Source organism: Suricata suricatta, chromosome 2, assembly GCF_006229205.1.
Source record: "Suricata suricatta isolate VVHF042 chromosome 2, meerkat_22Aug2017_6uvM2_HiC, whole genome shotgun sequence".
Classification (NCBI taxonomy): domain Eukaryota; kingdom Metazoa; phylum Chordata; class Mammalia; order Carnivora; family Herpestidae; genus Suricata; species Suricata suricatta.
This window is the reverse complement of record NC_043701.1, coordinates 35898966-35922731: the sequence shown is the minus strand read 5'-3', so window position 1 is coordinate 35922731 and position 23766 is coordinate 35898966. Positions and strand designations below refer to the sequence as shown.

Genomic DNA, 23766 nt, shown 5'->3' with positions numbered 1-23766 from the left:
GTTCGAGCCCCGCGTGGGGCTCTGTGCTGACTGCTAGCTCAGAGCCTGGAGCCTGCTTCACATTCTCTATCTCCCTCTCTCTCTGACCCTCCCCTATTCCCACTGTCTCTGTCTCTGTCTCTCAAAAAAAAAAAAAAAAAGATTGCCCCGAAACAATAAATTTTGGGAAAAATGATGTATTTACAATATTGAGTTCTTCCATGAATAAACATGTTATATTTCTATACTTATTTAGGTCTTCTTTAATTTCTCTCAATAATTTACAGTTTTCAGGGCACCTAGGTGGCTCAGTCAGTTAGGCATCGCACTTTGGCTCAGGTCATGATCTCATAGTTGGTGAGTTCGAGTCCTGGAGTGGTTCTGTGCTGACAGCTCAGAGCCTGGAGCTTGCTTCAGATTCTGTGTCTCCCCTTCTCTCTACCCCTCCCCCACTCAATCTCTCTCGCTCAAAATTAAACATTAAAAAAATAATTAGTTTTCAATATATAGGTTTCTCCCATCTTGTATGATTTATTTGAAATATATATTTTATATAAATGTTCTTATATTTAATATTTCATAATGTTGATGCTATTGTAGATGGTAGTTTTTAATGTCTAAATGATTGTGGCTAGTGTATATATGTATGCACATATATGTATGTGTATAACATGACTTGCATGTACATATATGTATGCATATATATGGCATGTACATATATGTATGCATATATATGTATACATTATTTATATATATGAGTTGATTCTTGTATATTCATCTTTTATTTTGCAACTCTGCTCAACTCATTTAATTTGTTGGCTTCTCTTTAGATTCCACAGAATAACCTAATATATGTTCAATGTCATGTGTGAATAAAGACAGTTTTAGTTTTAGTTCTTTCCAATCCTGATGCCTATTATAGCCTTTTCTTTTTTTCTGGCTCTATTGCTCTGGGTAGAATTTACAGAGTATGCTAAATAGAAGTGGTGAAGGTAGATATTCTTTCCTTGTTCTAGTGGGGAATGCATTATTCTTTTATTATTAAGTATGATGTAAGCTGTAGGTTTTTCAGACAGCCCTATCATGTTGATGGAATTCAGTTCAATTCTTAAGAGTTTTCATAAATAAAGAATGTTTGGATTTTTATCAACTGTTTTTCCTATGCCTACTGAGATGATCTTTTTTATTAGTGTGCTAAGGTGAAAAAAATTGTTCTTTGAGGTTAAAACAATCTTACAAACAGAACTTGGCCATGATGTATTACCTATTTTGAAATATTGTTGCTTTCAATATGCTAAAATTTTAAATAGAACAATTTGCATTTATGTTCACAAGGAAAGTCTGTCTGGTTTGGTGTCAGGTAATGGCCTATTTGAAGAAGTTGGGTAATATTCCATCCATTTCAATTTTATGAAAGAGTTTGTATTTAATTGGTATTTGTTCCTTATAGTTGATTTTAGCAGTGAGGTCATCTTGGCCTGAAAAAAAATTTTTTTGGACAAGTTTTTAACGGTCAATTCAAATTTCTTGAATGCATTCAGGGCCATTCAGGTTATGTATTTCTTCATGAATAATCTTTGGTAGTATGTGTGTCCTCCAAGGAATTTATCCATTTTTAAGTTGTGGAATTTACTGGCATAAAATTATTAATATTTCCTTTTTATCTTCTGAATATTGGTAAAATCAGTAATGATATAACTTCTCATTCTTAATCAGTATGGCTAGTGGTTTATCAATTTTGTTTAACTTCTCAAAGAATGAGCTTTTCCTTTTATCAATTTTTCAAGCTGTTTATCTCCAGACTTTTTATTTCCTTGATTTCTGCTCTGATAACTTGTTTTCTTTCTTACACTTTGAATTTAGTGTGCCTCTTTTGTCTGTTTGTGGTTGTAAATTTGTTGTCATTGCTTTGAAACCTTTGCTGTTTTCTAACAAAGGTGTTTACGGCTATAATTTTCCTCTAGGTAATGCTTTAGTGAAGACACAGACATTTGATCTCTTTAAGTTTTAATTTCTCTTTATTCCAAAATATAGTTTAATTTCCCTGATGGGTTCTGTTTTGATGCTCTAATTGTTGTTGTCAATTACTGAGACAGGGGTATTAATATTTCATTATAATTTTATAAATGTCTATTTCTCCTTCCTATTTTTATCAGTTTTTGGTTTATGTATTTAAGCTGTTTTTAGGTGCATGAATGTTTAGGATTATTTTGTACTCCTGATAAATTGTCCTTTTTATTATTCTGAAATAACCTCTTTATTGTTGGGTAATATTCCTTGCCCTGTCATTTGCTTTGTCTGATTACAATGTAGCCATACCAGCTTTCTGTCTAACCTCTCTTAATTTCTTTGTATATTTATATATTAAATGCATTTTTAAAGTGTTATTTATTTTGAGAGAGAGCACAGGGGAAAGGCAGAGAGAGAGAGAGGGACAGAAAGAATCCCAAACAGGCTTTGTGCTGCCAGAAAAGAGCCCAATGTGGGGCTCAAACTCATGAACCATGATATGACCTGAGTGTCAAGAGCTGGACACTTAACCAAATGAGCCACCCACATACCCCTGAAGTGCATTTCTTACAGACAGAATATATTTGGCATTTGTTTTTGTTGTTTCGTTTTTCTTACCCAATCTGACAATCTCTCCCTTTTGTGTTTTAATCTATTCAGCCAATTGGTCTTTTTACTGTAGAAGTTGGTACATTGACATTTGAAGTAATTACTGATAGGCATGTACATATTTCCAAGTAAAGTTTAACATGCTTACTCATCCCCAGGTTTTATGTTTTCATGGGGATTTTGTATCTTTTAATCTTGTGTGCCTCAGCTTTTTTCCCACTTATGTCTTTTAATCTTCACATTTACTTTATAAGTGACTAAGCTACTATGTTTACTATATAGTAACCTTTCCAGTGAGCTTTATTCTTTCATATTTTATATGAAATATAAATAATGCTAATTAGCGCTCTATATTTTCAGCTTAAAGAAGTTCCTTTAACATATCTTCAAGTGCCAGTTAACTGGTGACGAACTCCTTTAGCTTTGTTGGTCTGGAAAACTTTCTCCTTCACTTTTTTTTTTCAAATCACACCTAAGATATGTACTGTTGATTTTAAATATGCAGTACACCCCCCAAATGATTTATTTTTTCATAAGCGGCTCTTTAATCCCCATCACCTATTTCACCTATCTATTCACCTCCTCTCTGACAACTATCAGTTCGTTCTCTATAGTTAAGAGTCTGTTTCTTAGTTTGTTTCTATCTCTCTCCCTCACCCCCCCCCCGCTTTGCTCATTTGTCTCTTATTCCACATAGGAGTGATATCATATGGTATCTGTCTTTCTCTGACTGGCTTATTCTGCATTAGCATTATATGCTCTAGCTTCATCCACAGTTGGAAATGGCAAGATTTCACTTTTAGGAGACCAATCTAGAAAAATGTTATGGATGATGTCAGAAAATTACTGCCTATGGTATGTTCTAGGATTTATATTATGGTTTCAGGTCTTACATTTTTGTTCTTTAATCCAACTTGAGTTTATTTTTGTGTATAGTGTGAGAAAGTGGTCTAGTTTTATTTTTTGCATGTAAGTGTCCAGTTTTCCAAATGTCATTTGCTGAAAGAACTTTTCTCCCCTCATTGGATATTCATTCCTCCTTTGTCAAAGATTAATTGACATATAATTGTGGATTTATTTCTAGTTTTTCTATTGTATTCTGTGAGTTCATGTGTCTATATATATGCCAGTACACTGTTTGGATCACTACAGCTTTCTATTATAACCTGAACCTGGAACTGTGATACCTCCAGTTTTCTTTTTCTTTTTCAAGACTGCTTCGGCTATTCAGGTCTTTTATGGTTCCATACAATTTTAGGGTTTTTTGTTTGAATTCTGTGAAAAATGCTATTGGTATTTTGACAGGGATTACATTAAAGGTGAAGGTTGCCCTTGGTAATATAAACATTTAAATAATGTTTGTTCTTCCAATGCATGTGTCTTCTTCAAATTTTTTCATCAGTGTTTATTTATTTATTTATTTTTATCAATAGTTTATTAACAAGTTGGCTTCCATATAACACCCAGTACTCCTCCACACAAGTGCCCCTCTCCATGACCATCATCCCCGCCTTGCCCTTCCCTCCTCCCTCTTCAACCCTCAGTTTGTTCTCAGCATTTAAAGGTCTCTCATGATTAGCCTCACTCCCTCTCCCCTCTCTTCGCCCCCTCTTTCCCCTTCCCATGGTCCCCTGTTAGGTTTCTCCTGTTAGACCTATGAGTGCAAACATATGGTTTCTGTCTTTCTCTGCTTCACTTATTTCACTTAGCATAACACCCTCGAGTTCCATCCATTTTGCTATAAATGGCCAGATTTCATTATTTCTCATTGCCATGTAGTATTGTATATATATATACACATACCACATCTTCTTGATCCATTCATCAGCTGATGAACATTTAGGCTCTTTCCATGATTTGGCTATTGTTAAAAGGGCCGCTATGAATATTGGGGAACATGTGCCCCAATGCATCAGCACTTCCTTGGGTAGATCCCCAGCAGTGCTAATGCTGGGTCATAGGGGAGTTCTATTGATAGTATTTTGAGGAACCTCCACACTGTTTTCCAGAGTGGCTGCACCAGTTTACATTCCCACCAACAGTGTAGGAGGGTGCCCATTTCTCCACATCCTTATCAGCATCTACAGTGTCTTGATTTGTTCATTTCAGCCACTCTGACTGGTGTGAGGTGGTATCTCAGTGTGGTTCTGATTTGTATTTCCCTGATGCTGAGTGATGCTGAGCATCGTTTCATGTGCCTGTGGGCCATGTGGATGTCCTCTTTGGAGAAGGGTCTATTCAGGTCTTCTACCCATTTCTTCACTGGATTATTCATTTTTCAGGTATTGAGTTGGGTGAGTTCCTTATAGATTTTAGATACTAGCCCTTTATCTGATATGTCATTTGCAACTATTTTTTTCCCATTCTGTCGGTTGCCTATTAGTTTTTTCGATTGTTTCCTTCGGCTTGCAGAAGCTTTTAATCTTGATGAGGTCCCAATAGTTCATTTTTGTTTTTGATTCCCTTGCCTTGGGGGATGTGTCGAGTAGGAATTGCTGCGATTGAGGTCAAGGAAGCTCTTTCCTGCTTTCTCCTCTATGGTTTTGGTGGTTTCCTGTCTCACATTCAGGTCTTTCATCCATTTTGAGTTTATTTTTGTGTATGGTGTAAGAAAGTGGTCTAGTTTCATTCTTCTGCATGTTAGTGTCTAGCTCTTTCAGCACCACCTGCTATAAAGCCTGTCTTTTTTCCACTGGATACTTTTTTCTGCTTTGTCAAATATTAATTGGTCATACACTTGTGGGTCCAGTTCTGGGATCTCTATTCTATTCCATTGGTCTCTGTCTCTGTTTTTGTGCCAATACCATACCGTCTTGATGATGACAGCTTTGTAGTAGAGGCTAAAGTCTGGGATTGTGATGACTCCCGTTTTGGTTTTCTTCTTCAATATTCCTTTGGCTATTTGAGGTCTTTTGTGGTTCCATATGAATTTTAAGATAATTTGTTCTAGCTTTGAGAAGAATGCTGGTGCAATTTTGATGGGGATTGCATTGAATGTGCAGATTGCTTTGGGTAGTAATGACGTTTTCACAATGTTTATTCTTCTGATCCATGATCACAGAACGTTTTTCCATTTCTTTGTATCTTTTTCAATTTCTTTCATAAGTTTTCTACAATTTTCATCGTACAGGTCTTTTACATCTTTGGTTATGTTTACTTCTAGGTATTTTATGTTCTTTTGTGCACTTGTGCATGGGATCAGTTTCTTGATTTCACTTCCTGTTGCTTCATTATTGGTGTATAGGAATGCAACCGATTTCTGTACATTGATTTTGTACCCTGCGACTTTACTGAATTCATGGATCAGTCCTAGAAGGCTTCTGTTGGAGTCTGCCGGGTTTTCCATGTAGAGTATCATGTCATCTATGAAAAGTGAAAGTTTGACTTTATCTTTGCCAATTCTGATGCCTTTTATTTCCTTTTGTTGTCTGATTGCTGATGCTAGGACTTCCAGTACTCTGGTAAACAACAGCGGTGAGAGTGGACATCCTTGTCATGTTCCTGATCTCAGGGGGAAAGCTCTGTTTTTCCCCACTGAGGATGATATTAGCTGTGGGCTTTTCATAAATGGCCTTAATAATGTTTAAGTAAGTTCCTTCTATCCTGACTTTCTTGAGGGCTTTTATTAAGAAGGAATGCTATATTTTGTCAAATGCTTTTTCTGCATCTATTGACAGGATCAATTGGTTTTTATCTTTCCTTTTGTTAATGTGATGTATCACATTGATGAATTTGCAAATACTGAACCACCCTGTAGCCCAAGAACGAATCCCACTTGATCATGATGGGTAATTCTTTTTATGTGCTGTTGAATTCGATTTGTTAGTATCTTGTTGAGTATTTCTGCATCTATATTCATTAAGGATATTGGTGTGTAGTTCTCTTTTTTTGCTGGGTCTCTGGTTTGGGTATCAAGGTGCTGCTGGCATTGTAGAATGAGTCTGGAAGTTTTCCTTCTATTTCTATTTTCTGGAATAGCTTGAGAAGAATGGGTATTAACTCTGCTTTAAATGTCTGGTAGAATTCCCCACAGAAGTCTTCTGTCCCTGAGCTCTTATTGGGAGATTTTTGATAACAGATTCAATTTCTTCACTGGTTATCAGTCTATTCATGCTTTCTATCACTTCTTGTTTGGATTTTGGTAGTGCATGTATGTTTAGGAATTTGTCCATTTTTCGTAGGTTGTCCAGTTTGTTGGCATATAATTTTTCATAGTATTCCCTGATTGCTTGTATTTCTGAGGGATTAGTTGTTACAGATCCATTTTCATTCATAACTTTGTCTATTTGGGTGCTCTCTCTTTTCTTTCTGAGGAGCCTAGCTAGAGGTTTATCAATTTTGTTTATTTTTTCAAAAAAACCCAAAACCAGTTGATTTGCTCAACTGCTTTTTTGGATTCTATATTGTTTATTTCTGCCCTGATCTTTATTATTTCTCTTCTGCTGTGTTTGAGGTGCTTTTGCTGCTCCTTTTCTAGTTTCCTTAGGTACTCTGTTAGATTTTGAGTTTGTGCTTTTTCTAGTTTGTTGAAAAAGGCCTGGATTGCAATACACTTTCCTTTTAGGACTGCCTTTGCTGTGTCCCAAAGAGTTTGAATTGTTGTATTTTCGTTTTCATTTGTTTCCATATATTTTTAAATTTCTTCTCTAATTGCCTGATTTGCCTCCATATTTTTGTAGGTTTTCCAGACTTTTTCCTGTGGTTGATTTCAAGTCTCATAAGCATTGTGATTTGAAAGTGTGCATGGTATGATCTCAATTCGTTTGTATTTATGGAGGACTGTTTTATGACCAGTATACGATCAATCTTGGAGAATGTACCATGTGCACTACAGAAGAAAGTGAATTCCCTAGTTTCAGGATGCAGAGTTCTAAATATATCTATCAATTCCATCTGTTCCAGTGTGCCATTCAGTTCCATTGTTTTAGTTATTTTCTGTCTGGTTGATCTATCCATTGCTGTAAGTGGAGCATTAAAATCCCCTACAATTAGCATATTCTTATCAATAAGATTGTTTCTGTTTGTGATTAGTTGTTTTACGTATTTGGTGGCTCCCAGATTTGGCACATAGATGTTTATAATTGTTAGCTAGCTCTTCCTGATGTAGAGACACTGTAATTATTATATAATGTCCTTCTTCATTTTTTTTTTTACTGCCTGTAAAGTCCAGTGTATCTGATATAAGTATGGCTACTCCAGTTTTCTTTCGGCATCCAGTTACATGGCAGATATTTCTCCACCCATGAAGGTGTCTTCAGGTCTAAGATGAATCTCTTACAGAGAGCAAATAGATGGATTTTGGTGTTTTTTTTTTTTTTTATCCATTCTGCTACTCTGTGTCGTTTGGAGCATTCAGTCCATTTACATTCAGTGTTATTATTGAAAAATGTGGGGTTAGAGTCATTGTGTTCTTTGTAGAGTACATTTTTGTATTGATGTCTCTGGTGTCTTATATTCCTTGCTGCATTTATTTCATAGAGTCCTTCTTAGGATTTCCTGCAGGGCTGGTTTGGTGGTCATGAATTCTCTCAATTTTTGTTTATTTGGGAACACTATCTCTCCTTCTATTTTTAATGACAGGCTCGCTGGATAAAGAATTCTTGGTTGCATATTTTTCCTATTCATCACACTGAAGATTTCCTGCCACTCCTTTCTGGCCTGCCACGTTTCAGTAGATAGGTCTGTAATTACTCTGATAAGTTTCCCTTTGTATGGCCCTTTTCTCCCCAGCTGCTTTCAGAATTCTCTCTATATCCTTATATTTTGCCAGTTTCACTATGATATGTCATGCCGAAGATCAGTTCAGGTTATGTCTTAGGGGAGTTCGGTATGCCTCTTGAATTTCAATGTCTTTCTCTCTTCCCATATTGGGGGAATTTTAGTCTATAATTTGATCCAGCACCCCTTCAGGACCTTTTTCTCTCTCTTCCTCTGCAGGAACTCTTATGATACGGACATTGTTCCTTTGATTGTATCATTCACGTCTCGAACTCTCCTTTTGTGCCCCTGGATCAATTTATCTTCTTCTTGGCTTCCCCTTTTTCTATAACTGTGTCTTCTAATTCACCTATTCTCCTCTCTGCCTCTTCAATCTGTGCCATGGCAGCTTCCAGTTTATTATTCACCTCATTTACAGCCTTTTGAAGGTCCCTAGTCTGTGTATCAATAGCTTCTCTGATGGTTTTTCCAAGCCCCGTGATTAATTTTTTGACAACTGTTCTAAATTCTTGTTCAGTTAAGTTATTTATGTCTGTTTTGAGCACTTCTGTGGCTGTGATTTCTTCTTGGAATTAATTTAGAGGAGAGTTCCTTTGTTTCATCATTTTGGCTATCTTTCTTTCTCTTGTCAGTTTTAAAAGCTCATTCTGCACTGTGCGCCTATTAGTATTGCTCCATTAAAAGAGGCTCTTTGTCCAGGGCCCGTCGTTTCAGGGGATATTCTTTTAATGTTGTTTCTCCGTTTCTGTTGTTATGCCTGTGATTAATGTTTGCTTACTCAGTGATATCTGGGACTTTCCAGTATGTGTGGCTTGGCTTGTTTCTTAAGGTAGCCCTGAAAAGGAAAACAGACAAACACAAAGGGAACACAAATATGCAAATGCACTGATAGATCTACTAAACAGGCAAATCAAATGCGAAAGGAGAAAAGGAATAGGAAAGAAAAGTGAGGATAGGAAAGGAGGAAAAAAAAGGTGGGGGAAGGGGAACAGAGACAGCCAAAGATAAAGGACAGTCTGAGAGCATAAAACCTCCGGAGAGGAGAGATAAGAATGAGATAAGGGAAGAAATATCTGGATGGTAAGAGTAGATCTAATCACAGCAGTGCATAAATGTTGGTGTTTCTCAGATTCCAGGGGGGAAAGGGGGAAAAGGAGGAAGTAGGAAAACAGAAAAGAGAAAACAAGGGAAAAAATAAAAAATAAAAATAATAAAAGAAAAAATTGAAAAAAGTAAAAAAGAAAAAAATAATCCAGCTCTCCAGCACGTATGGGCTGGTTTGATGTAGGTAGGTCGGGTCTCAGGGGCTGCTCTCTGAGGCCCTGCCTTAGTTGTTGCGGGGAGAAGAATGGCTGCACCGCAAGCCCCCCTCAGACCATGCGTTGCCAGCTACTCTCGAGTCCAACCTCCCCATGCCACAGGTGGGTTAAACTGTTTTGGTTTTCTAAGTTCTGTCAGGTTTTTAAATCGTAGTCCCCGCACTTTAATGCTGCGGCCACCATTAAAATGATCTCTGGGAGGCAGGTGGCTTTCTGGCCAGAATTGCATTGGGGTCTTGGGGATCCAGCTTTTCCCTGGCTCCACATGAAGTCGGTGGGCTGCCGAGCCCACGGGAGAACAAGCCCGCTGAGAGGGACGGATTTCTCTCCTTGCACCCAGTGGCTACACATGGAAAATTTGTCTCTCCGCTGCGGGCTGAGGTCTCCCCTCTCCAGAGATCATGCTATGAGCGTTTCAGCCTCGCCTTCTCTTTCCCTCTGCTCCCTGCTGCCCTGCATGGCCAGTTCTTGCGTGGCCCTGCATGGTGCTGTGCCGCCTCTGTGGGCCTGGCGCCAAGTTTCTGGGCACTCTCTTTCCAGGCTCTGCTTGAGCCAGCATTCCCTCCAAGTCTCTGGTCCCAGTCCACACTTATTCAGGCATCCATGAGGCTGCTATCAATAAGCGGTCTGTGCGCACCTCTGTTCTTGGAGATCAGAATATTGTGGCTTTTAATTCTTCTCAGTGTGGTCGCAGGCATGCGGAGGTAACAGCGTTCCCTACTTCTCTGCCATCTTGCCGCCTCATCAGTGTTTTAATAGTTTCTCCTTCACTTCTGAATGGTAACTTTGTCAGGCAAAGTCCTTGGCTGGCAGTACTTTTTCTTTCAGCCTTGTGAACATAAAGTGCTACACCCATCTGGCCTGCAAAGTTCCTGCTGAAAAATCTACTTAAAGACTTAAGGAAGTACATTTATATGTAGTAAGTTGTTTTTCTCTTGCTGCTTTTAATCTTACCTCCTTTTTTTCATTCTTTTTCTTTTTGCTGCTCTGAATGTGAGTTCCACTGCCGCCTTTTCAAGTTGATTGATGCTTCTGCTATTTCTGGTCTGATGTTGAATGCCTCTAGTGTATTTTTTAATTCAGTTTTTATATTCTTCAGCTCTGTGACTACTATTTGGTACCTTCTCATATTTTCCATCTCTCTGTTGAAGTTCTCACTGTGTTAATTCATTCTTATCTCCTGTTTGGTAAGCGTCTTCATGACCATTACTTTAAATTCATTATCAGGTAAATTACTTCTCTTTATTTCATTAATTTCTTCTCCTGTACTTTTACCTTATTTTTTCCATTTTGAACATACTCTTCTCTTTATTTTACTTGACTCTGTTGGTTTCTAGATAGCAGATGACACCACAGCCTCTTCCAGTCTTGAAGGAGTGGTCTTGTTAGGAGATGAAACTTATTATTCAACCCTGCCTCAGATCTTGGTTGTCTTTCAAACTTTTATGCTTGTCCAAGCAGTCTATTACATTTTTAATAGCTCCCAGTAGTTACAGATGTGTCAAGACCTGTCAGTGTCTTGGTGGGGGATGACCTCAGCACCAAGATTCAGGCAGGCTAGAAGCCAGACCTTCAGGCATCAGGTTTTAAAAGTATGCAAATATATACAGTCCTGTGGGACCACAAATGTATGACTCCCCTCCCCCGTCGGGTTTGAGAACCAGGCAATCTGGAGGTATCCCCTGAGTGGCAGTCAAAGAGTGTATAAGGTATACAAAAGTCTTTTCTGGGTGACAGTGGTGAGGTGGAGCAAGGTAGATGGAGAGTGCAAGATGGCGTCCTCAGCCTATGTTTCTTGAGAGCATTAAATGTTTGCCAAGCCTGAAGCAGGTCTCCAGGTTAAAGCCCCAGAACAAGCAAAGAGGTCTCTTTCACAGAAATAGTGGGGAGTGTGCCTTAGTCTGTGCAGTGCCCGGGGGGTGGGAGCCTGCTACTCTGCCAAGAATAATTTCTCCAACTGCCACAGTCTCATGGATGCAAGAAAGCAAGTCCTCCACCCCCATCCAGCCACCAGAGCCAGGTGATCAAGGGGTGTTCCCTAGGAGGCAGCTGTAAAAACTAGCACACCAGATGTGTGTATAGCTCCCTTCCAGGAGACAATGGCCCTTAGAAGCACAGCAGAGAGTGAGCTCTAAGACAGGGCCCACTCTCAAAAATCTCTGGAAAGGATTATAATCAGCCTTATGACTTGTATTTAATTAGAAGTCTGCCACTCAGGCTGCAGTCATGGTGATTAGCTAATACTCTTCCTTCACAGTTAGACTGAGCTCCTGGATCTGATGCCTCTTGCTGTACCCTAGGAGTGATAGCTGTTTAGGAACTTTCCTCATTGATTATAGTTCTGTGGGACCCATTAGTGTAAGTCTTACTGGCCACCAGAGCCAGGTGATGATAGAGATTTACTTTGACAGTAGTCACAAAAATTGAGGTGCCAGACAGGGAGTATGAGCTACTTTGTGGGTGACATGGACTATACTATTACAGTGCCAAGGTACAAGGAATACATAATCCCTTAGCCTACAGAGCCAGGAGATTAAGAGGGCAATCTATGATAGTATCTATCTCTAGAAGTTACATTTGGTATTTTTAAAGTATGTTCTGTGTCTCTAAACTTTTTGTACGTATAGGATACAGTCCTACTGTGCCTAACTGAATGTCTTTGTTTCCTAATTTTAACTTCTGTCAGTTCAGGGTTGGTCTCTGTTGATTTATCTCAATATGGGTCCTATGGCTAGTTATTTCTTTATTGGATGTCTAACATGGTGGATTTCTACCTTCCTGGGTGTTGGATGGCACTGCACTGCTATAAATATTCTTGAGCTTTGTTCTGGGATACAGTTACATTACCTGGAAACACTCTGACCTGTTGGGATCTTCTAAGATGTGTTGGTTCTAAGATTTGTTAAGTGGGATTAGACCATTGTTCAGTCTAAGGCTAATTATTTTCCAGTATTCAGGCAATACTTTCTTTGTACTCTATGCAATGCACTGTGATTCTTTAGGTTTTCGGTGTGGCTGATGGATACAAGTACTATTTACACCCTATGTGTCTTCTAGGCACTATAACCTCTACCCCTTTTGAGTGGTACTTAAAGTCTCATGTAGTTTTCTCATTCATGTCAGATACTGATCAGTACTCAGCTGAGTATTCAAGGAGAACTCTTTGCCATTCAGGTCTCTGGAGTTTTCCTTCTGTGCAGCTCTCATATAATTGGTACTCTGTCCTATGAACCCTAGCTGCCGTACTCTCCCCAGGACTATCAGTTCTGTCTCCACAACTCAGGGAAACATTTGGGCTTTGCTTGGGATTCCCTCTCTGGGTCATCTCCCAGAAACTGTAAAGGCCAAATGATGGTATAATAGTAGGACTCATATCATTTATTTTTGTCTCTCACTGATCATTGTCCTTTATTACCTGATATCCAATGTCTTGTAAATTATTGCATATATTTTGTCCACTTTTTTTTGTGGTAGGGGAAAGATGATCAATCTGGTCTTTATTACTCCATCTTGATTGGAAATGAACATCTCTTTGATTTAAAATTATGGTATTCTGGGACTGTGGAAACCTGATTCTACTATTGAACTTCTATATAGTTCTTTTGCCTTCCTCAGTGACTTTACAGTTGAAAGTTTATAGCTCTTATCTATAAACAAATTTTGTATTTAAGCCCAAGGTTTAGATCAAATGATAGTCACATGTGAACACTCCCTAAAGGACATCTCTAATGTGTGTCTTAAGGAGAGAAGAAAATCCATGTACAAAGCCAAATGCATTTTAAAAGTATATCTCCTGATGGCACAGGAATTCTCTGCAGTGATAAGCTAAGAACAGCTGTTTTACCATAAAGCAAACATTTGTCCACCTTTCAGAAGTAGAGATAATGGTAAATAAAAATTCAAGAAAAGATTCAAATGAAAGTTAAATCTCCAGGAAGAAACATTTCAATAATAATGGCAAACACAGCACTCACTTAGGTAACAGGCATTGGTGCTAGGTGTTTTAAATACTTCTTCTCAAGTAGATATTGCAATGGTGCTATGAAATATGCTCCATCACTGACTCCATCATACAAATGAGAAAACAGGTTCAGAGATGGAACCCCATGTTTAAAGTAAGATACCATTATTCTATTCAAGAAGTATTTAATGAGTACTTCATGTACTAGGCATTCCTAGGTGCTAGGTATATAGCAAAGTGAAAACCAATCCCTAACCCAGAGTTTACACTGTAACACATAATCTGTTTATAACATTAAAAACCAATTTGTGGGGTGCCAGGGTGGCTCAATTGGTTAAGCTTCTGACTTTGGCTCAGGGCATGATCTTACAGTCTGTGAGTTTGAGCCCCACATTGGGCTCTGTGTTGACAGATCAGAGCCTGGAGCCTGGTTCAGGTTCTGTCTCTCTTTTTCTCTCTGCCCCTCCCTCACTCATGCTCTCTCAAAAATAAATATTAAAAAAATTTTTTATATGAAATTCATAAATATTTGGTGCCTAATGCTTTATCAAAAGTAAAATGGCAAACATGAACTTATGTCATTAAGAAAAAATCCATTTTAAACAATTTAACTAGTTTCATCTACTATGTACAAATAGCTGTAATTTAATAAAGTTTTGATGTTCTTCAAAGTCCCTGCTCTTCACATTACTCCATAATGGCTCTGTATCACAGTACACTTCAGAAAAAGATAAACAAAAAACCCAAACCTTACAGTACCTAGAAATCTTGCAATCTATTACTCTCTTGATTACAACAGATAACCAGGAAACAAAATAAAATAAAAACCAGTATTATTTTGACCAGTACCATATTTGTCAACTAAATGCTCAAAATTTTTCATGGAATATGTATTTGCTTTTGAACAAAAATTTATCAACCTGTACACAGGAAACATACTTGCTATTTTAGAAATGTAAAGACAATGTAAGTAATATGTGTAAGATCTTCAAGTGTCAAAGCAAAACAAAACTATGCATACCTCTACAGCAGGTACAATATCTATGCCAACAGTTAGAAATTCTTCAAACTTCAGAAATGGGTTAAAGCAGCTGCCAACATCAAGTAATCTGATCTTTCCTGAGGTCTGTAGCAACCTAAAAATAGATTATTTTCAGTTTGCCTTTATAGAATAAAAACAAGTATAAGAAAAAAAACTGAAACATGTGAAAAAAAGATCATGTAAATCATTAGTTAAGTTTTTGGTCTCAAGATTCTTTTACACATCACTGAGGGCCCTAAAGACCTTTCCGATGTGTGGGATGTAGGTACCAATAATACCATATCTGAAATGAAAACTGAAAAAAATAATTCATCTATTTAACATATGCAATAAGCTTTTAAAAATGTATATTACACTCTTTAAATGAAAAATCTAGATTAGAAAGATAATAACTAGTGAAGAGATGTTTTACATTTTTTCAAGTCTCTTTAATGCCTGGCTTAATAGAAGACAGATGAATTCACATTTGGGCTTTTGTGTTCAGGCTGTTGTAACATCACATACTTTATAGTTTGGGAAAACTCCTCTCTACCCTTGAGAGAAAGAGTAAATAAAGACAAATGACATCTTAGTATTGTAAAAATAATTTTCCACCCACAGAAATCCTGGAAGTATCTAAAATCCCCAGATCACTGTTTGACAACTGTCCTTAAAAGAATTCCTTCACAAATCAAATCTCATTAGTCAATATTATAATGTCCTTGGACTTCAGTTATGGGATCAAAGAGGAAATCATAAATAGTATTTTTAAAGTTATGAAAAATTTTTATTGTGTTCATGTCCAAAAATGGTAGAAGGTAAACAAAATCAGAAATAATTATGTTATAAAGTTGGTTGCCTGCAATGAACATCAATCTATGTAGCACTAAGAATAAAGGAAATGGTGGATTTTATTGGACACAAGCCCATAGTCCTAGTGTTCAGACAGTAAATCAATAAAACTCAGCTTGAGACAATATACCCTTTCCATTGATAGTACAATTTCCATTGATAGTACAATTTCCTATATGAGATGTGAGAATCATTTGGTAAAAACAGAATCTTTGAAATGTAAGGGTAGAGAAAATCTGTCCAGCTTCTTCTTCTTACTTATATCTTGGCTACCATTTCCCTTTGATCCATTGGGAGACATTAAACTATAGACAGAAAATTAAACTCCTGAAAAAGGTCCTATAGTCAAAATAACAAAGTTGATTTTTTTCAGAAGAGGAATGCAATAAATAGGGGTTACTTTTTTTTTTTAAACCAAGAGCTTGATGTCCTAACATTTTGTACAAAATGACCATACTCACCATTTGACAGAGGACATGGCAGTGTACAGCAACATAAAAACAATATGAACTAATTAAAAGTTTTGTCAATAAATTTTAAGAACTCCTCTGAAGAAGAGCATAAGGGTCTAAGGTAATAGCAAGTTAACTAAAGAGGACCTTCATTTTCTTTATCTGTTGAAAGGCTCAATACTTCTGAAAATTATCTCCAGATGAATGTTAGTTCTTGAAAGGAATAGCTAGCTGCTCCTAGGGCTCAAGAGGTAATTTCATGTACTATAGCCACTCAGGAAACAGATTAGTATGTAGTTTGGGTGATGCATAAACAAAAAAAATCTGTAAAGTTGAATTCAGTTTGGTAATACTTGAAATAGTGCAATACACTACATTCCAAGGAAGTAAGGCCAGTAAATTTATGTGGCACAGGTTCCAAGCTGCTAAACAGAGCAAAAGATCCAGTAGATGGTGGCCCCAGAAATGCCTGGCATTAATTTGACATTTGTTGCTGAATTAATAAAAATTTGAATATCTAAATCATAATAAGTTAGAATAAATGACATTCTAGGACAATAGTAACATTAGATATACACTATTAAATAATCCTTGCCCCAAGATTATAGGGACTAAGACCACAAGAGTTCTGGAATCAGAGATTAAGATCAAAACCTGATTCTGTCCTTGACCTGTATAATATGTGGACACACTAATGTGGTACCCACATTGAGTTATTTCCAAGATTAAATAAGATCACACATTTATAATGCATGACCAATATTTGCCACATGGCAAGTGCTCAAAAAGTGGTAAATATTGTTAGCTGTTATTGCTACAGATGGAATTTTTTGTGGGTCTACAGTATGGTAGAATTTTCTTCACATTAAATTATATAGTAGCTGATTCTGGTAAACTGGCTAGGAAAACATTTCTGATAGTCTCTTAAATTTTCTATCTGGATGGAGTATTATAAATCACTTAAGTTAATTCAACATTATGATACAATCACCAATAGCAGTACCATGGATTTATTATCAGTTTATACTTAATTCATTTCAAATTCTTTGGTTTAGCTCTTTTTATTTGCATTAAGTATATTTAAAGTTTAATCACGAAGTCAACATCCAAGTAATTATCATCCAAGACAAGAAATAAAACACTGCCTACACCCTGGAAGCATGACATTCCCTCAGCCCTTTGTGTAATGGTAGCCACTATCCTGATTTTCATGGCAATCATTCTCTTCTTTTCCTTATATAGTCTTAACCTCTGACAGCATGGCCTAAATAATAGTTTTGTATTACACATTTGCTTTTGTGACATTCTTCTTTCTTGAATAAATGTTTTTAAAAGTTTCATGCTGGGGCACCTGGATGGCTCAGTTGGTTTAAGTGGCTGACTTTGGCTCAGGTCATGATCTTGTGGTCCATGAATTTGAACCCTGCGTCGAGCTCTGTGCTGACAGCTCAGAGCCTGGAGCCTGCTTTGGATTCTGTGTCTCCCTCTCTGTCAAAAATCAACTTTAAAAAAAATTTTTTTTAAAGTTTCATGCTTCATTGCTGGCTACATAAAGTAGGTCCACACTTTAACATGTGGTAATTAAAAGGTTAAAGACTGAGAAAAGGGAGAAGCAAAAAGTTATATATAAGAGAAACCCCATAAGGCAATCCTTATATTCAAAAAACTTAAAGAAAAAAACCTACAATGAAGAATACTCTTTCCAGCATGATTATCATTCAGAATTGGAGAGAGAAAAACTTTCCCAAACAAAAGTTGAAGGAGTTTATCACCACTAAACTAGTCTTATAAGAAATGTTAAAGGGGATACTTTAAATGGAAAAGAAAAGGTCATAAGTAGAAGAAAATTATCAACAAAAAAAGTAAAATATAACAACATATATAATACAGAGGGGGGTAGTAAAAAGTTCTTTTACAATGTGTTCAGACTTAAGTGACAATTAACTTAATCATCAACGTATACACTTAGGATGCCTTGTATGAACCTCATGGTAACCACAAACCCAAAGCTATAATAGCTACCCAAAAAATAAAGGGAAAGAAAATCAAGCTTAATACTACAGAAAGTCTTCAGTCACAAACAGAGCAAGAGACAGAGGGGAAAAAAGAACTATAAATACCAGGAAAAAATTAAATGACAATAAGGAGATACCTATCAATAATTATTTTAAATGTAAATGGTCTAAATGTACCAACTAAAAGATAAAAGATGGTGGAATGGAAAAAAAAAACAAGTCCCATCTATATGCTGCCCACAGGAGACTCACTTCAGACACACACCCAGACTAAAAGTCAAAGGATGAGAAGAGATATTGCCTGTAAATGGAAGAAGGGGGGTGGTGGTGGTGGCAGAAAGGCCATGGTAGCAGTACTTGTATTAGACAAAGTAGACCTTAAAACAGAGTAAAAAAACACAAAGAAAAGTACTATATAATGATAAAGGCCAATCCAACAACAGGATATAACAATTATAATTATCTATGCACTCAACATTTGAGCACCTAAAGACATAAAGCAAATATCAAGACATAAATGGATAAACTGAGAATAACACAGTAACACCCTACCTACATCAATGGATACATCAACCAGGTAGAAAGAAAAACACATTGATTTTCAGTAACAAAATCAACCAAAAAATCCCCTCTTTGAGCAATACATGAGACCAGATGGACTTAGCAGATAGAGAAAAACCTTTCATCCAAAAATGACAGAATAATCATTTGAGTATATAGGAAATGTTCTCTAGGACAAATCATGTGCTGGACCATAAAGCAAGTCTCAATAAATTTAAGATTGAAATCGTATCATGCATCTTTTCTGACCATAATGGTATGAAACTAGAAAACAATCACAAAAAAACTGGAAAAAACACAAGTGGATATTAAACAACATGCTACTAAACAGCCAATGCATTGAGAAAGAAATAAAAGGTATATGGAGAAAAATGAAAACAAGAATACAATGGTTCATGATCTGGGATACAGGGAAAGTAGTTCTAAAAGAATATTTATAGTGATACAGGTATACTACAAGAAACAATCCAAGGTTACACCTAAAGAAACTAGAAAAAGAAGAACAAAGGCCAAGGTTAGTAGAAGCAAGGAAGTAATAAAGATTGGAAAAGAAATACATTAAAGAGATCCAACAAAAGAAAACATCAATAAAACCAAGAGCTGATTCTTTGTAAAGATAAACAAAATTGATAAACCTTTAGCCAGACTTATCAAGAAAAAAAGGATTCAAATAAATAAAATCAGAAGTGAAAAAAGTATTAGGAAAATCATATCAAAAAATGGATAAATTCCTAGAAATACACAATCTTCCAAAACTGAATCAGTAAGACATAGAAAATCAGAACACATCGATTTTCAGTAACAAAATTCAGTCAGCAAAAAAACAAAAACAAAACAAAACACACAACCCAAAACCAAACAGAACAACAACAAAAAAAACCTCCCAAGAAACAAAAGCCTAAGACTATACAGATTTGCAAGTGAAGTCTACCATTATTTGAAAAAAAACTAACACCTATTTCTCTTAAAGCAGTCCAAAAACTTGATGAGAAACAAAGATTCCCATATTCATTCTACAAGACAAGAAATACGAAAGACACTACAAAAAGAAAACATAGGCCAACATTCTTAATAAACAGCTGCAAATACCCTCAACAAAACATTAGCAAACCTTTGCATTCAACAATCCATTAAAAGGATCATTCACAGGATCAAGAGGGAAGTACCTCAGGGATACAAGGATGCTCCAATATTTGCAAATCAACGATTTAGAGCAACAACAAAAAGGATAAAAATCTTAACACATGCAGAAAAAGCATCAGAAAAAATTCAACAAATGTTAGTGATAAAAACTCTCAAAAAAGTCAGTTGAGAAGGGAAAAACCTCAATACAATAAAGGCAACATATGAAAAACCCAGAGTTATACTCAATGGTGGAAAAAATGAAAGCCTTTCCTCTAAGATCAAGGAGACAAGAATGTCCATTCTCACCACTTTTATTCGACATAGTATTGGGAGTCTCAGCCACTGCAATAACACATGGAAAAGAAATAAAAAGCACTCAAATTGGTAATGAATGAGGAAAACTCTCATTATCTGCAGATGACATGACAGTATAAATATAAAGCCTCAGGGACACTGGGGTAGCTCAGTCAGTTGGGACATCCGACTTCGGCTCAGGTCATGATCTCAGTTTGTGGGTTTGAGGCCCGCGTTGGGCTCTGTTCTGACAGCTGAGTCTGGAGCTTGCTTCTGAAGTCTGGAGCTTGCTTCTGATTCTGTGTCTCCCTCTCTCTCGGTGCCCCCCCCCGAAACCCCCGTTCATGCTCTGTTTCTCTCTCTCTAAAATATTAAAAAAATTTAAAGCCCCAAAGACTACACCAAAGAACTAATAGAATAAATGAATTCAGAAAAGTTCCAGGTTACAAAATTAATACACAGGAATTGGTTATGTTTCTTACACTCGTAACAAAATAGAAAAAACAATCCCATTTACCATCACACCAAAAACTATAAGATACCTAGGAATAAACTTAACCAAGGAGGGAAAGACCTGTACCCTGAAAACTATAAAACACTGATGAAAGAAACTGAAGATAAAACAGACCAATATAAAGATACTCCACAACCATGGAAGAATTAATACTGCCAAAATGTCCATACTATCCAAAGCAATCTACAGATTAAATGCATTCCCTAACAAAATGCTAACAGCATTTTTCAAACAACTACAACAAAAAGATACTAAATTTGCATAGAACCACAAAAGACTCTGAATAACCTAAACAATCTTGAGAAAGAAGAAAAAATGGAAAGTATCATAATCCCAGATTTTAAGATATACTACAAAACTGTAGTAATCAAACAGTATGCTACTGGCACAAAATCAGACAACAGATCAAAGGAAGAAAAAGGAGTTCAGAAATCAACCCAAGCTTATATGATCAACTAATCTACAACAAAGAAGGCAAAAAATATACACTGGAAAAAAGAACCATCTTTTTAAGAAATGTTTGGAAAACTAGACAGCTACATGCAAAAAACAGAACTGGACAACTTTCTTACACTATTCCCAAAAATAAAATTGATTCAAGTCTAAAATGTGAGACATGAAACCATAAAACTCCCAAAGAAAACCTGGGCAGTAAATTCTTTGACATTGGTACAAGCAACATTTTTGTAGGTATGTCTCCTCAAGCATACAACTCAACACCCCCCAAAAAAAATCCAATTAAAAATTACGCAGAGGACCTGAAAAGACATTTTTCCAAAGATGACATACAGATGTCCAAAAGACACCTGGAAGATCCTCAGTATCATTAAATAGAGAAATGCAAATCAAAACTTAGTGAGCTATTATTAACACCTGTCAAAATGGCTAGAATCAAAAAAACAAATAAGCATTGGCAAGGATGTGGAGAAAAAAGGAACCCTTGTGTACTGCTGATGGGAAGGCAGAATGGCTCAGCCATTGTGGAAAACAGTATGGAAATTCATCAAAAAATTAAAAATAGAACTACCATATGATCTAGTAATTCCTCTGCTAAGTATTTACCCAAAGAATATGAAAATGTTTTTTTGAAAAGATAATTGCACCACTAGGTTTATGGCAACATTATTTATAGTAGCAAAATATGGAAGCAAAGTGTTTCCCATTTCCATTTTCCATTGATGGAGGAATGGATAAACATGGGGCATGTATACACACACACACACACACACACACACACACACACACACACAGGGGAATATTACTCAGCCATAAAAAGACTGAAATCTTGCCACTTCTGACAACATGAATGGATCTAGAGGGATTAAGCTAAGTGAAATAAGCCAGAGAAGGAAAAATTCCACATGATTTCACTTATATGTGGAATTTAAAAAGCAAATAAACAAAAACTAGACATGGATCCATAATAGACAGCAAACTGCTCGTTGCCAGAAAAGGTGGGGGGAATGGGTAAAATGGGTGAAGTGGCAGTGGGGATGCAGGCTTCCAGTTTGGAATGAATCAGTCACAGGGATGAAAGGTATAGCATGGGGAATATAGTCAATGGAATTGTGATAGCATTGCATGGTGACAGATGGTAGGCATATTTCCAAGCATAGTGTAAGGTATAAAGTTGTCAAATCCCTATGCTGTACACCTGAAATTAGAGTAACACTGTGTGTTGACTATATTTTTTTTTTAAAAAGTGAATATACTCTAAAATTTCAACATTAAAAAAATTTTTTTTAATTTCACACAGAGTGAGCACACGAGTGGGGGAGAGGGATAGGGGAGAGGGAGGGAGGGAGGGAGAGAGAGAGAAAGAGAGAGAGAGGGAGGGGGGAGGGAGGGAGGGAGGGAGGGAGAGAGAGAGAGAGAAAGAGAAATCTTTTAGGAGTAGAATCCAGTGATTCATCTCTTACATATAATGCCCAGAGCTCATCCCAAACAGTGCCGTCCTTAATGTCTATCACGCATTTTCCCCACCCCCACCCTCAGTTTATATGTCTTATGGTTTGCTTCCTGAGAGAGGTAGGAGGAGGGAGGAGAACGAGAGGGAGGGAGAGAGGGAGGATCTTAAAGGAAGCTCCACAGTCAGTGCAGAGCCTGACGGCAGGGCTCAATCCCATGACCCTGGGATCATGACCCAAGTGGAAATTGAGTCAGACGCTCAACCCACTGAACCACTCAGGCATCCCTCAACATTTTTCTTTTAAATTTATTTTGAGAGTGCACATGTGTGCACGAGCAGGGGAGGGACAGAGAGGGAGAGAGAGAAACCCAAGGGGGCTCAGAGCTGACACGGGGCTCAATCCCATAAAACACGAGATCATAACCTGAGCCCAAGTTGGATGCATAACCGAATGAGCCACCCAGGTGCCACCCCAAACATTTGAATCCTACTAACATCTGTTTCATAAACTTTTATAATATATTTTACAAAAGTTACATGTACAGTTGAAATATTGCAGTTTTGGGGTAATATTTTCTATATTTGGCCATTAGGGCAAGTTTGTTAATCAAGTTGTTCAAATATTCTGTAGTCTTAGTGCTTCTAAATGCTTGCTCTCTCAGTTCTTAACAAGTGTGTTAAAAGTCATCCATTTGTTTTTAAAGAAGCAGAAAAGAAAGATTCTGTAAATTGATTTGAAAGACATTATCCTTTTCATTTTTGCAAAAAGAAACTCAGGATGGAAAACCAGAAATTAACAAAACCTCAGAGGATTTGGAAACCAGGTGGATGTTTTAAGGAAAGGATGGGACATCCAAGTACACCTTCCTTTGTGTACCTACTTTGTAGTTCAGACTTTTAAAGTCAATGTTTTACATATTCAAAAAGTAAAATTAAAGCACAGGGATAGTTAAAAACACAAAATAAAAAGAGGAGAAACTAAGGAAGTTAGCTAAATATTTAACTAACAGGGAGGGTAAAAATTCAGGAAATTCAGTAGCTTCTGAACATAGCATTCTGACTATAACAATCTCAATAAGTAGTATTTTAAGGACAGAAAGAAATGCAAAGAAATCCTGAATTTATTTAGCATGTTGATGTAGTAATGACTGACACAGCCAAAAGGAAAGTTGTTCTTCACAGAAGAATGTGAACCAATAAATGTTTAAGCTAGTTAGGTATTGAAAAATTACCATTTTCTAACAACTACAGTAAAACAAACTTGATGCAGGCAAAATCACTAATAGATGCTACAGCCACTGGTGAAAATTGTCAAGGAAAAGGAGATTCCCTTAGTCTTCATGTAGAACCCTACAGAATACAGAAACCTCTACAGTGAAGAAATCTGGCGCACACCACTTTAGTCAAATGATCAAATTTAACATCAG

General features: G+C 36.8%; 1 protein-coding gene across 1 annotated transcript in view; it reads right to left on the bottom strand.

The window, feature by feature from the left end:
* BMT2 (base methyltransferase of 25S rRNA 2 homolog) overlaps positions 1 to 23766 on the bottom strand; it is a 101350-nt gene that overhangs the window by 5982 nt on the left and 71602 nt on the right. Inside the window, exon 4 of the mRNA XM_029924703.1 lies at positions 14618 to 14732. Within this exon, the coding sequence (XP_029780563.1) occupies positions 14618 to 14732 (115 nt within the window). The remainder of the gene's footprint in view (positions 1 to 14617; positions 14733 to 23766) is intronic.